The sequence below is a fragment of the Cebidichthys violaceus genome, unplaced genomic scaffold (assembly GCF_023349555.1).
Source record: "Cebidichthys violaceus isolate CVI_PGR_0920_01 unplaced genomic scaffold, fCebVio1.0.p SCAF_19, whole genome shotgun sequence".
Classification (NCBI taxonomy): Eukaryota; Metazoa; Chordata; class Actinopteri; order Perciformes; family Stichaeidae; genus Cebidichthys; species Cebidichthys violaceus.
In genome coordinates, this window is record NW_027176361.1 from 3,272,372 (window position 1) to 3,287,249 (window position 14,878).

Below are 14,878 nucleotides of genomic sequence, written 5' to 3' on the forward strand. Positions count from 1 at the left end.
ACGTCCCCCTTTGCTCACTCCCGTCCTCCATCCTCCCCGCTCCATCCTCCCTCCCTCCCTCCCCTCCAGGCATCCAGCTGAGGAAGGTGCAGGAGCAGAGGGAGCAGGAGGCGAAGAGGGAGCCCGTCGGCAACGACGTGGCCACCATCCTGTCGCGCCGCATCGCCGTGGAGTACAGCGAGTCCGACGACGACTCCGAGCTCGACGAGAACGAGTGGTCCGACTAAGCGTTTGGTCCGAAGAGGGAGACGAGGGGTGGGGTGGGAGGTGGAAATGAAGGGGTTCGGATTAATGTTCATCATTAACAATTTCACAGAGAGAATAATCAGCCAAATTCATGCATTAACGAAGCCTCTGTGAACATCGAGCGCTTCAACGGCAACAGGTTGGCGACACACTCGCACCATTTCAGCCCCCGCCCGCTCATTTTTAACCACTAAACACTCAGCTGTGAAAAACAAAAACCTCTCCCTTCCTTCATATTTGCTATTATTATTAGCAACGCTACAGATGGACCCCCCAGTGAGTACGGGGGTGGGGGGGGGGTAAATGTGTTTACAAAGCACATGGTATAGCACAAGACCAACTCATTATACTGCAATCTTAACTTATCTGCCAAATGTTTGAGAAAGAATTTATAAGAACAAGTCAGGAAAATCAGGGAATATAAAAATATAAAGGATGACTCCGCCCCTCCGGGCCGTGCCTGTTTACGAAACATGTGCACTCTACTTAAGAGACTACGCTGTCCTTTTGGGAGTTTGGTCATTTTAGTAACCAACTTGAGACAATAGTTTCAGCATCAAAATAAAATCATCTGTGTGTTATGAACTTCGGGCTCGTGTGCATTGCTGACGGTTGATTAGCGTGTAGCTTAGCATAATTCCCTAGCGTGATTGTAATGTTCTTCAGGGTAATGTTACACGTTACTTTAAATCAGGAATACAAACTTTGGAGCTACTTAACATTTTCTTCTGCTCGAGTTGTAGCTTAAACAGGAAGTTAGCGAAGCTAGCCAAACGCCTAAAGACCTTTAGCTTTTAGCTTAATTATTTAGATTACCGATACTTAACTTTAAATTTATTTTTAAATTAACAGATTTATAAACACTTTTGATCAACAAGCTCTATTACTCTATTTGATGTTTGTTTTTTATGCACTTTGGCACCATTTTATTTATTTTTATTGTCAAATACAAAATTGTCAGCAGGCCACCCTCCACCTAGCCGTAAGTTCAGCATAACTGGTTTAAATTATGTCTACAGAAATAAATTCACAAAGAATAAAAACCAATACCAAGTTTGGTTGGTGAACAATCTTCATATTTTGGATGAAATTTTCTACAGTTGCTTAAAGGTCCAACACGTCATTTTTGACCACAGGTTAAGTTTGATTAAAATTTTAATATACAGACTTGTTTATGTAAACAACCCTTAAGCTGCACCAGAAAATATGATAATCTAAGTGTAATTGTTGTCTCTTGTTAGTCCAGATATTAAAATACCTATAAATCAATTAAGATTAAAGGCAATTTCCAATCTTGGATTTTTGGTCGCATTGCAGTGAGTCTGCTTACAAAATGTATTGTGTCTTTAATGTGTTGTTAATTGCATTTGCGTCTTTATTTAATGTTTAAAGGGTTATTAGTCTCATTGCTATCCAAATGTCTTTTTCAAGAGAAAATATGCATTTAAATGATTGATAATCATATTTTAATAGAGATATGATAGATTTAACTTAAAATAACTCCATTTGTGAAGAGCATGGAATATAAACTCAGAGGGCCAAACTCCCAGAAGGTCAGTGCAGTCCTTAAACACTCTCACATTGTGACGAGCAGTGTTGTGCAATAGATGAAACTGTGACGAAAGACGCCACCCGCCCACGTTTTACGCCGGTTTGGGAAAACAAGCGCCACCAGCTTTGTTGAAATCATCATTTTCCTTTTTTTTTTTTTTTATTCTTAATTTTTGCTCTTTTTGTAGTCGTTAATGACGCGAAGCCTGACATCTCATTGACTGCGTGCCGTGTGGTATTGGTCTTAAATAAACGCTTCCACTCTTAAACGCACACCAGAGCCACAGTCACAACCGCTTGTCATCCTACCGCTGTCCGCCGGAGGCTTTGTGAACGCAGCCCCGCGGACTATAAATGCATAAGTGTAAGAGACTTGCAACAGTAATCTCCAGTATATTCTCTATCTCTTTTCAGTATAGGTTTGGCTAATCCTCGTTATGAGCTGGTTGGATTGTAGTGTTTTTTATAATGTGTGTTTTTTTTTTTTTTAAATTGTGCTGCGGTGAGTTGTTCACTTTGGTTTATTTTTAGGGTTTTCTATTCAAAGCCAGGATCGAGGTACCGGATAAACCAGTTTAACTTAAAGACTTAACTTAACTTTAACCAGTTTAAGCCACTTAAAGAATAAATCAAAGCTCGAGCCAAAGCACCGTCCAAACATCCCTTAAAAAGCAGGATTCAAACGGCATTCAATGCTAGATTTTGCATCTCTTAATACTAAACATATACTATATATACTATATATATATATAATATTCACTTCCTGTCAACTGATGTCACTCACATGCGCTACAACAGGAATTAAAGCTGGGACACGTTTGGAACGTTTACAACTGTCGGTGCCACAAATTGGCAGTAAAGCATTCTGGGAAGTGTAGTGCTACTCGTTCATTTGGTAGCACCGCGGCTGAATGGCACAACGAGGCACCGTTGCCTCCTCTTTTTTTTTTCTTTTTTTTATGTGAAAGACATTCACTGATACAGAGTATTTATCCATTTATGTTAATCTCCTTGTGAAGACTATCTTAGACGATTTTAAAATTGTTTTAAATTGAATATTTAGCATTTAATAAAAGCAGCAATTGGACAATTGGTCTACATTTTAATGTGTAGCTACAACCTGCTTCATATTAACATGTAGACAAAGAAATGCTGTTAAAACAGGATTTATGTGACCATGATGTCTATAAGAGCATCGAATTTTCAAACCTTCAAATCACCAAAACTTACGTGCGTATCGGTTTATGACAGAAAACGTTAAGATTTCGAAAGGAGATGTGGCTCAAAAGTAGTTATTTTGTTGTTGTATATAAAAACCACACACTCTGTTGAAGAACACACATTTACAACTGGAAAAAAGACTGGACGATGGACGGATGGTTGGTATAGCATTTATGGACTTTATTATTGAAGCAAAAAAAAGCACATAGACATGGGAGAAATTTAACAAGGTAAAAAAAAAATAGCAGAGAGACATTCAGTCCTGAAATGTAGTCTTTGTCTCCGGGCGTCCTAGAATATACAGATGCTGGTAAAACACTGATTACCAATCATTCTCAACTACCAAATCTGGGAGACAAAGTACATCAAAGTCTTGTATCTCTGAGCGGAGGCTCAAAAAGCCGATGTTTCAAATCGACCTTGTGTTTCTGTGGCTACTGGCTTGTGAGAAAAACTTCATTACGTGTTGAAAATGTGAGAAATGAATCATGTTGTATAGACTTTTGGCGAGGCAGCCTGTGAAAGTAAATATACATTTTGGGGTAATATAACATAGACAATGGAACAAAAATAAAACTGTGTATTGCACACTAAAACCAACTGTAAGCAAGTATGCATGTAACTATAGACAAATAAATGGTGAACAAAAGTGATGTACTGTGTTTTGTTTAACGCCTACATTTAATGACATACCTTTCTCACCGAGATTGTGTTGAAAAAGTCGGATATATTTGTGATTGATTCATTTGAGTTGATATAATGTGATGCCGTACTTCATATTGATCCATATTTTTTAATATATCACATGTGACATCATCCTCCAAAAGCTCTATGAGCTCATCTGGTTGTATTATTGTTAAATTTAAATAGATTTAGCTGGAGTCTGGTGCAGAGCTCTTTCTCCTCTAATGTGTATAATGAAATAACCAAGTAGTTACATGCTGGGAACTGATGCCAAGAGAAAATGCTTATTAAATGTTTATTTTGCTTATTGGTAAAAAAAGAAAAAAAATGTTAACAATATTTTTTCTAAGATTTCTGTATTTAGTGGTTTTATCTATCTGTTCTTCTCCCTGGTGTGAAGTAGTCGTGTTCAATTGAGATCACACGCTGCTTTGAACCAGTCAGAATTTGGTTATACAATATGTGAATGAAACTCTGATGAAATGTTGTGAGGTTAATTTTGCTAAGTGACCATATGAGTGAAATATGATCAAACACACCCAACGTTTTTTATTGTGTTTAGTGAAATATGATCCGGATGATATTTTTCAAAAAACATGAATACAATTTGGTGACTTATGATGTAATATTGACAAATTTTAAAGATTTGAAATTAACTTTTCAGGGTCTTAAATCTGAGATGCCCACAAACATCAATTCTGACATTTTGGGCTATTTTTCTTCTATAATATCTTTCAGACAAGTGGAAAGAAAACATCCAAAATACACATTTCAGTGTTTATTTTACTACTTTGTCTTTTGGCGTCTTTAAATTACTTCTAAATTCACCAAAGGTTTAGACGTTAGATAATGCCTCATTTCCATTATTTTTATTTTATTTAACCATTATTTAACCAGTTAATTGACTTTACACTAAATTATGTAAATGAAAGCAATCATTTGGGGAAGTTTCATGGTGAAAACTTTTTACCCTTCAAAATGTCTAATTTAACAAAACATACCTTTGCATTAAGAGTAGAAAATGTTACTGACATAAGAAGAAACAACACATATGTGATCATTTCCTATTAAAGGCATCACTTCTCTTCAATATCATGACAACGTAATGTTCTTAGATGATGCATGTCTCTAGATTTTCTCGGAATACAAACGACTAACATGTGTTCAGCAGTTTCAGTCCTCTCATGAACGATGACGTGAATCCGGCAGTCATCGCTCCACTTCTGTCGCTGTAGCAGGGCCTTGGCAGGCCGGAGGAGGAACCGATGGGTGCCGTTTGGGGAGCGAGGAGTCGTATTTTGGGGCCACAGATGGTGGCACAGTGGAGAGAGAGGTCAGTGGAAAATACAAAAAAAAACCACCACATAATGGTGAGAAAATATCTGCTGCCCAAAGTGTATCAGTCAGAAAAAAAGCACTCACAAAAACACCAGTTTCAGGCGATGGAGTCCTACATCCTTCTTTTCCTGCCGGTGTCTAATTTTAGCCTGGAGTCTAAGTTTGGAATCAAAGACTTCAGATGAGCTCTAGATGCACTTTGATTTGTCTGACGTTGTAAGAGATTCAACCAATTTCCCCGAGATGACTCGCACGTATTCAAGTCCGGATGCTTGAATTTTTAAATGCCATCACAAACATGAAGCCGGTTAATTGCAGTAGCAGTGACATGAGTCACTGTTGGCTAAATAATTTCAATCTCACAGACTGGATCCGGTGTTTGAGAGACGGTGAATAATTATACGACGTCAGTGACTAAATGACACTACATTACTGCAGACCCTTGAGCAAAGTACACAAGTTCTTAAATATATTTTAACATTTATCAACCCTTTTGTTTGTCAAATCGCCAGTACACTCCCGTACATAATAATGTTATTTCCCCTTTAAGAGATATTCAAAAAATCCACCTTTGGACTCTTTAGCAGTACTCTTTACCAAGTTTTAAATAGATGCTTACCTTTTGTTGAAGTGACTCCTGCAGATACAAGAGGCTATGACCTGTCAAAGATGGCTGTGCGGAGGACAATTGCGTTTAAAAAGCGGCATTCATGCAGTCAGTGGATCCACCTGCTGAAGTGACCCTCTGCCAAGACCTGTATACCTACCCTCAAGTAGTGCAAGTAGGTCCAGGACGAGATGGTGGAGAACATGTTAGCTTAAAGCATTATCTCGATTTGCCGTTTCCAGAAGTGAAAGCTTGAGCCACAGAAGATGGCCGACATTTGCTGCATGTGAGCACACTCCCACCTTTATGTGGGGAAACTGAAGATCACAGGGAGGTATGTCGTACAGAAAGATGGACCTAGATCTGAGTAGATCTTTTAAAAGATGAGTTAACTCTTGATGACAGAGCGACGTGTCATCTGCATAATGTTGATTGTAGTAGTTATAACTCGGCTTAATAGAAGCACGTAAAGTAAAGGCTAAATAAAAGAGGCCCAAACATTGAGCCATGGGGAACTCCTCATCATGCTACTTAACTTGGATTAGCGATTAACGTGTATTAGTTGCCGAATTGCGGCAACATAGTGTGCGACCAGACTGGCAAGAAAATTTGGGACAACTGGGATACCTCCAATTTAAAAGATTTAAATGGCATCTAGCTGCAGCGACAGCATACGACCAGGAATTGCTCAAGTGATAATACTAATGTAATGATACTTGTATCAATCTAACCTAGTAAAAGTAATTTTTTGTTGCAATATTATTATTCTGATGGGTTCCGAGCAGGAGTAACATTAACTATATTTTAATCAGAATCCTCTTCTTGAACAGCATACTTTTAAAAAATGTTTTAAAATGTTTGTCATCATCCGTTTGACAGAAAACGGTTTTGTACTCTTTATTTTTTTTTTTTGCAAACACAGGACACTTTAGTCCAGCAGACCGCTGTTTGTGTCCCACGGAAAACTAAACATTAAAATTTTGTCACGTGACTTGTTTGTCACTCGCTAGTCACCTGAGTCAACCACGCTCTTTTCCTAAACCTAACGAAGTGTTTTTGTTTCCTAAACCTGTTTCTATGAAGGTGGAAGTTTGCTTTGTCATGTCAGCTATTCATTTTACAAAGAGAGGGCTCAGCACAGAGCTGCTTATCGCAGATATTCGCCGAGGCTTGATGGCCTCGAAACACAAGGTAAATTAAGTAATGGTACCAGACACGGTTGACTAATTGCAGAAGGTCCATTGCCAAACGGCTGACAAAAATAATAATACAGCTTTTAAAGAAGCTTGTTGGAGGTAGCAGGTGGATGGCTAAAGATGCTTGTGTTTTCTAAAACTTCTTTCACAAAATAAAGGTTGGATTTTCTATTAAATCAGACTTATCTCCCGGCTCAAGTCTCTCAATGGGTTGCTGAGGCATTCTGGGAAATGTATGGTCCCATGCGCAGCATTTAAAATAATAATAAGCGTTGCCAGATCAAAGCTGTGTCGTTAACGTCTGTTGGCAGCACTCGAGGATCGAGGATGGATGACATAATCTTTTTTTCTTGTTTCATTTAAATGCTCATTAAAATGTAAGAACATAGTGAAGAGGACACAACAGATGCAGGAATAGCAGCACCTTCTGTGCTCTGTTTTATTCATTTATTTTGCACATGCACGGACACGGAGGTGATTTGCAGCATTCTTGCAGCAGATGGTGGAGAGAGCCTTCTGACTCACAGAGAGGGAGACGAACAGGAGGGGGGGGGGGGGGGGTGAGGTAGAGGAAGATAGAGACAGTAGGGTTTGGGGGGGGCGTTGGCTTTTTGTTGCTCGTTTTTATAAAACTGCTGTGATGATGTAAAAAAGGTGTGTGTGTGTGTGTGTGTGTGTGTGTGTGTGTGTGTGTGTGTGTGGGGGCGGGCGGATGCTGCGTCTCCATGTTGTCTTTGCGGTACACACCTCTGGCCACATGGTGGAGCTCCTCCCCCTTCCGTGTGGACACACACACACACACACACACACACATGCAGTCTGGTGCTCACGCTTCTCATTGACACACACACACACACACACACACACACACATGCAGTCTGGTGCTCACGCTTCTCATTGACACACACACACGCAGGTTTGATTGATTAAAGGTTAAATTCTCTCACACACACACACCTGCGTCACAGATTTGGAGGAGCGAAATCTCCTGCTGCATTGTTGATTATTTATTAAGTAGCTCCACCCTCACACACACACACACACACACACACACACACACATACCTGCACATAAAACGTGTGTGTGTGTGTGTGTGTGTGTGTGTGTGTGTGTGTTTTCAGGCTACATATCAACACACTATCCATCCTCCCTCAGCCATTTTTGCACCTTTCCTTTCCTTCGCTCCCTCTGGGCTTCATCGTTTCTCCTTGATGTGAATGTCACATGGATGTGTCTCCCTCTTCTTCTCCTTCTTCTTCTTCTTCTTCTTCTTCTTCTTCTCCTTCTCTCTCTCTCTTTCCCTCTTCTCACTCAGCATCTCTCCATGTTTTTTTTCTGCCGTTATGCAAGCAGGAGAGCGGTTTAATAATTCAGCGGCGTCTTTTTTTGTACTCGCAGGCTTCCCTTAACACCACAGCGACCTGCGATATTGACTCACACACACTCTCCCGTAATAACACCCACAATGTCACGCAAACCCTCCCACACACACACACACACACACACACACACACACACTGACGTCACTCCTTTCACTCCATCCCAGAAAAAAGAAACCACAACTTCTTGTTGTTCTCAGTTTATTTGGCAAATTATTCTTCACTTTTTTTTTTTTTTTGCAGTCTTTTTTTTTTTTGTTGTCGTCCTTTCTCTTCGCATTTATGTACAATTATTAAAAATAAATCTTTCTCTTCAAGGTTTTACATTCGACATTTACAAGTGCAATGTGTAACATGTCCATCTTATAAAGTGCATTTTGTACTTTTCAATCGTAACCGACTGTTTCGCCACACGGACTCGAGAGGAGAAATTAAAAGTAGAAATAATAAGAATAAAAATAAAAACATGATTCAAGGACACCGTATCAGGTCTGTGACATCACAGCATCGTTACCCAATAACCGCCTCACCTTGAGGACCCGGCGATGCTCATTCACATGTGCTGCTTCCTCATCCAGACCAACAACATCGATGCATAAAACAATGTTTGTTTGTTTGTTTGTTTCTATGAAGGCCATACTCGGTCCAATAGAAAATTAGCTCTGTAATGGTTTTTTTTTCTTCTTCTGATTGACAATCTCTGCTTGCCTGAAGTGTTGCCAGGTTGTAGGTCACAGAGGGAGAACGTTAGCCTAGCGTAGCCTAGCCTAGCCTAGTGACGGTGGAGTGTGCTGCACTCACCCACCGGTCCCTGCTTTTTAAGAAATAATAAACCCTTTGTGTTAATGCTTGTGCTCCGGAGAGACGGATAAAAAAAGAGAGAGAGAGAGAGAGAGAGAGAGAGAGAGAGAGACTCTGAGCAGAGGTGTAAAAATAGAAGATGAACGAGCAAAGAAGATGAGGCGGGAAGGGAAGGAAGGAAGGAGCTCTACAGGGAGAGAGGAAAGAGGACGAAGGGTTCGATTTCTACTTTCTTTACTACCTCCCTCCCCTCCTTCTCTCCTTCTCTTTCCTGCTGTTCTTTTTTTTGCGCTTTTGCCTTTTATCTGCTTTCAGGGTAACTATTTATAGACGAGAGCCCGACCGACTCGCTTCCTGCGGGCCCGAGGATAGCAAAGAGAGGGAGGGAGGGAGGGAGGTGAAGAGAGTGGCAGAAGATGGACGGAGGGAATGGTGTTAAAAAGAACCTTGATGGAAAAGTGGGAAAAATGAAGGGATGCGCTTGAGACGATTGGGGGAACGGGAACAAAAACAAGAGGGAGGACGAGTGGGAGGCAGAAACGATGGGGGAGGGATGCTTGTGAGAGGAGGAGGAGGAAGAAGAAGAAGATGAGGAGGAGGAGGAGGAGGAATGTCTTTGAAACGACCTGCTCTCTGAGACACGACTCAGACAAAGTGACGTCACTGGAATCCTGACTGACGTACAACACCGTCTCTGTCTCTGTCTCTCTCTCTCTCTGTCTGTCTCTCTCTCTGTCTATGTCTCTCTCTCTCTCTCTCTCTCTGGCTCTCTCTCTGTCTCTGTCTCTCTCTCTGTCTATGTATCTCTCTCTCTCTCTCTCTCTGGCTCTCTCTCTGTCTCTCTCTGGCTCTCTCTCTCTCTCTGTCTCTCTCTCTCTCTCTCTCTTTCTCTGTCTGTCTCTCTTTCTCTCTCTCTCTCTCTCTCTCTCTCTCTTTCTCTGTCTGTCTCTCTCTCTCTCTCTCTCTCTCTCTCTCTCTCTTTCTCTGTCTGTCTCTCTCTCTCTCTCTCTCTCTCTCTCTTACGTCACAGAAGAACAGATAGTTGTTATTGGTGATATTGGTCGGTTTTTTTTTAGTGATAAATAACATCAAATACTTCTACACAACTCTCTATCGGCTTAGAGTTTCTGTTTCTGAGCGTGTTGAGCTTCCTGTTGTTGTTGTTGTTGTTGTTGTTGTTGTTTACAGGTTTACTGACTCCACAGGGAGAGTCGCCCCCCTGATAAACGTGCGCGTACACAAAGATAAACAAAGAAATAAGACACTAGATAGTCGAAAAATATGGCACTTTTTCAGCGTATCCGACACACAACTTCCTTTTTTTTTTTCACCCCCACCAAAAAGAAACGTTTGACATTTGTTTATAGGAAGAACACAGAAGAAGAGGAAGAAACACACACACACGCTCACAATAAACTCATGCTCACAGCAGCGACCATGACTCGTAACTCATGCCCTGATGAACATTACAAAAATATACATTTCTGTACAGCATTTGCATAATAAAAATAACACACACACACACACGCGCACACACACTCACACTCACTTGGACAGTTATTTCTTTTTTTTCCCGTCTTTTAAATTGAATTATAGTCCTGTATAGCGGCTGACAAAACCATTCTGCGTGTGTGTTTACAGTGAGAGTTGGTTGAGTTATGGTTCATTACAATTGGCTATGATCCCGGGGGGGACAACACACACACACACACACACACACACACACACACACACACACACACACACACAGTGAGTGGTCGCTCCACTCCTGCCCCAGGAATGGTTGACTGAGCGGTGGCATATTCACAGATGAGTTGTTGTTAATTGTTAAAAACCATAGGTCGTAGGTGGACAGGCCAGATGGGACGGTGTTTGGATTCAAACACGTCAGTCAGCGCGCTCCGACAAACGGCTGAGTCGTGGGTTTTTACTTTGGGGCTCGTGATTCCCTCCAGACTTGGATCAAATAGTTTTTCACCCTGAAGAACAAATGCCAGACAGTTGACGTTTTTACTGCCAAAATAACCAGCAAAATGGCCCAAAACTGAGGTAAACTAGGTCTACGTTGACTTGGCTTCACGTGGGACATGAACAGCGGTGTCCTGGATGAAAGTCCTGTGTTTGTTGTGTTCGTCTCTTTCTGTAGTTCCTCTAATTGTGTCGTGGATGTTTTTAAAGTGGAGTTAGTTGAAAGCTCCGAGCGAGAAATAGAGGCGCTAACTAGAACCACATAGGGCTCTTTTCTTGGTTCCTGGTGGAACCTTCTGTGAAGGCGTTCAGGGAGTTCCACCTAGAACCCAACATAAAGGGTCATGCTTAGAACTTTCTGTTGAAAGGTTCCACTTTCTGGCACCCAGGGGTTTCTTCCAAGAACCCTTTAATATTCCAAGGGTGTTATCTAGAACCCCAAAGGACCAGGGCCGATGTGGTGCTGCACAACCCACAGGGAACCCCAGTTCTGTGGTGGGTTCCCTTTTAACACCCACACCATCAACGATCCTTGAAGAACTCTTTCTTACAAAAAGGGTTCTTTGGATGAGAACGGTTCCTAACCCTAAGTCTCACTAAGAACCCCAAAGAAGTAGACGCCGAGCGTCGGTATTAGACGACTTGGGAGTGAGAACATGTCGCCATTTCACACCTGAAAGTAATATTCATTAATTGGTTCGAGACGCTTGTTGCTAGCATGCTAGCGCTAGTCGCTAATAGGATGCAATACTCTGTCTCTCTGGCTTTCAACCGATTTATTTTGCCCCTTTAGTGAATCCACTTATTGCACTTATCCCTTTGAAAGACATATAATTGCGGGGAAATTTGGCCATTTTAAGAGTTTTAACTTGAGCCAGGACCGTTTCAGGAGTCAGAAAGTAAAACATTTCATTTCTGTTTGATCCAAGTCTGGTTCATGATCCTAATCGAGGCGGATTCATTTCTAATAGGGAGGTAAACACAGGGATGCTAGCTCGTATGCTAGCATTAGCCAAGCTAGTGCAGATTCTCCCTCCGAGCTGCTTTAGAGACCTAAAATGTAATCTGGGTCCCATCTAGCATCTCCAAACAGGGCTGACTCTCACATCGTTGTTCAAACAGGAGGACCGCTCACCGACAGGATCTGCATCAGATTCCAATTGTGAAATTTGGATTTGAATTATCTCTCCGGGAATCGTTTTGGTTTCACCAAAGCTTTGCCAGAAAGCTCCGTCCGTCCTCGTGCTTCAAAGCGTCGGAGTAACTGAACGTTATTTCACTTTAATAATTGATGCAAGTCGTCTTTTTTTTCTTTTTTCTTAGGCAGTTCCATCAATGCGGCGGTTGAGCAAACAGAGAGGGGCGAGAGAGGGAGGCGGCCGACTCGTTAAAACAGCCAAGACCTTCACATAAACATGTATTTATTTTACCTTTACGAGACATCTAACACACAAAATAAAGCTTATTCTAGAGAGAAATATAAGATCTTCTGCAACACGCCATCTATTAACGGAAACCTCATATTTAGGTTCGTCCCGCTTCCTGCTGAAAGGTATTTTGGAAAAAAAAAACCCTGTTCAGCCATATTCATATCAAGTACAGTACAATGTGCTTTAACAACGTTTACTTTGAGTTACTCTGCTCAGAGCCCACCGCCTCTCTCTCTCTCTCTCTCTCTCTCTCTCTCTCTCTCTGTCTCTCTCTCTCTCTCCATTGTGGCTTATTTTGTACACAGCAAAAACACGGTTGGACATTATTGCGAAGGATTTTTTTTTTTTTTGTTTGTTGTTTTTGTTCAAATAAGGCAAAAAAAAAACCTAATAAAAACAAAGAAGAAGACACGAGAGAAGGAAAGTCGTTGACAGAGTGGTAGTAGCTGCTCCGCTAACAAAACCAACAAAAAACCAACTGATTGTTTGCTGCTGCCAAGAAAAATCCACTTCTAGGTTTTTTTGATTTACACTCCAGAAAAACAAATAACACCTGCGTCTCCTGAGCGCCATTTTCCTTGTTTTTCCGTGTCCTTCGCTTGTCGACTGTCCTCGCGGTTTATTTGGTAGAAAGCTTAAATTCGGAAGTGACTCCCTTGTTGCAGAAACGTGTTCTTTTTTTCTTTTTTTTCTTGATTTGAGTGAGTTTTCTAGTTTTGAAAACGACAGCCTTCATATGAACTCTCTCTCTCTCTCTCTCTCTCTCCCAAAAGCCAGCACACCTCCCACACATGTATATTAGCAGCATGCGATAGCTTAGTCACGGTACCCCTCTCTCTCTCTCTCTCTCTCTCTCTCTCTCTCTCTCTCTCTCTCTCTCTCTCTCTCTCCCTCTCCTCAGATCATTTAAATGCAGATAGAGTGTCTGTAACAAATCCTCTGTACGTCCCTCCGCCACTGTTACCGAGATGTTATTAACATTAGCTCTGGATTTAACTCACACGATGCCCTTTTCAGTGGGAAATGACTTCACCCTGACTGTGTGTGTGTGTGTGTGTGTGTGTGTGTGTGTGTTTGTGTGTGTGTGACGTTCAGACGTGACCTGAGGTTCCGTTAAAAGAGCGTCTCGCCTGCCGTTTCTATTTCACGCCGCGTCACCTCGTCTCTCTCTCTCTCGCTTCTCATTAACCCCGCCGAAGCTTTCGGAGGAGGAGGGGGGGAGGTGTGTGTGTGTGTGTGTGTGTGTGTGTGTGTGTGTGTGTGTGTGCGTGTGTGTGCGTGTGTGTGGTGGATATCTAGCTACTGCTGACGGGCTGCAAGCAGGGAAGTGAAAATGGAAGCCGGAGGAATTGAGACCATCTGATGCTCATGTTTTACAGCATTATAATAGATTTTGTGTGTGTGTGTGTGTGTGTGTGTGTGTGTGTGTGTGTGTGTGTGTGTGTGTGTGTGTGTGTGGTTCATATAGGCTTTGGCCTTATTCCCTGAATACACGATTTATTCCTGACTTAGTATAAGCATGGAGAATGTTTTTCATGGCATTAGAGATTAGAGGGCTGCCCCCGTCTCAGTCGGCCACTCGACTAATCTGTGGTTCCGTTCTTCGTCGATCGAGCGTTCGTAGCTGTACCTAGAGTAATCCACGTAATCACGGACCAGGAAGTGGTGACACGGCAAAACAACTTTCACCCAGGAGGCCGCCGTTCACGTCGTATGTGAAACAGGAAGTTTAATTACTTAAATAACTTCCGTAGTTATTTAAACACAAATCACGACCTTTTCCTGAACCTAAATAGGTGGTTTTGTTTGCCTATACAGAACTAAGTTGTTTCCTGTTAAGACGGAAGTTTATTTTGAAAAGACTCCAAGTACAACTTAGATAGAAGGTAGCCAACCAAGGTCTAGAAGAAAGATGCTCTGTTGAATAAAGGACGGGCTCATGGACCTCGAGTTAATTACGGAGCATCTGAGCCCGATTTGAAGTCGTCTTCTTTAGCTTTTTTACTTCATTTTCAGCGGTTTTCATCTTGATTTTAACTGTTTTTAAATAAGCTAATGCAGATTTAAGAGCCACGGACGTGTAAAATGAAGCCTCGCCATTTTAATTCCACACATTTCTTTTCTTTTTTTGAGTCTTGCTTGACGCTAGCAACCCTTTGAAAAGACGAAAACTGTAAGTGATTTAAAAAAAAAAAAAAAAAAAAAAAGTGCAGCTTTTCAAAACAAAAGCTGCTCTCTTCTAGGTCGCACTGATGAACTCGCTTTACTGGCCAAATTAGACGTACGTAACGATCTCGTTTCTGTTTGTGTCTTCCGGACTGAAAAGGACTTCATTCATTATTCAATGAAAAGCTGGAATGTCCCTTTAAAGCACGTTCCCCATCAAGATAGTGGAGAGAACAGCGTAGCCTACTTCCCCCCCCCCCCCACCCCCCAGCAGCAGAGAGCATTCCCAGG

At 41.6% G+C, this 14,878-nt stretch overlaps 1 protein-coding gene across 1 annotated transcript in view; it reads left to right on the forward strand.

The window, feature by feature from the left end:
• zgc:109889 (uncharacterized protein LOC553542 homolog) overlaps positions 1–3,657 on the forward strand; it is a 14,394-nt gene extending 10,737 nt beyond the window's left edge. The window contains 1 exon segment of the mRNA XM_068713786.1: positions 70–3,657. Within this exon segment, the coding sequence (XP_068569887.1) occupies positions 70–227 (158 nt within the window). The 3' untranslated portion in view covers positions 228–3,657.
• The last annotated feature ends 11,221 nt before the right edge of the window (positions 3,658–14,878 follow it).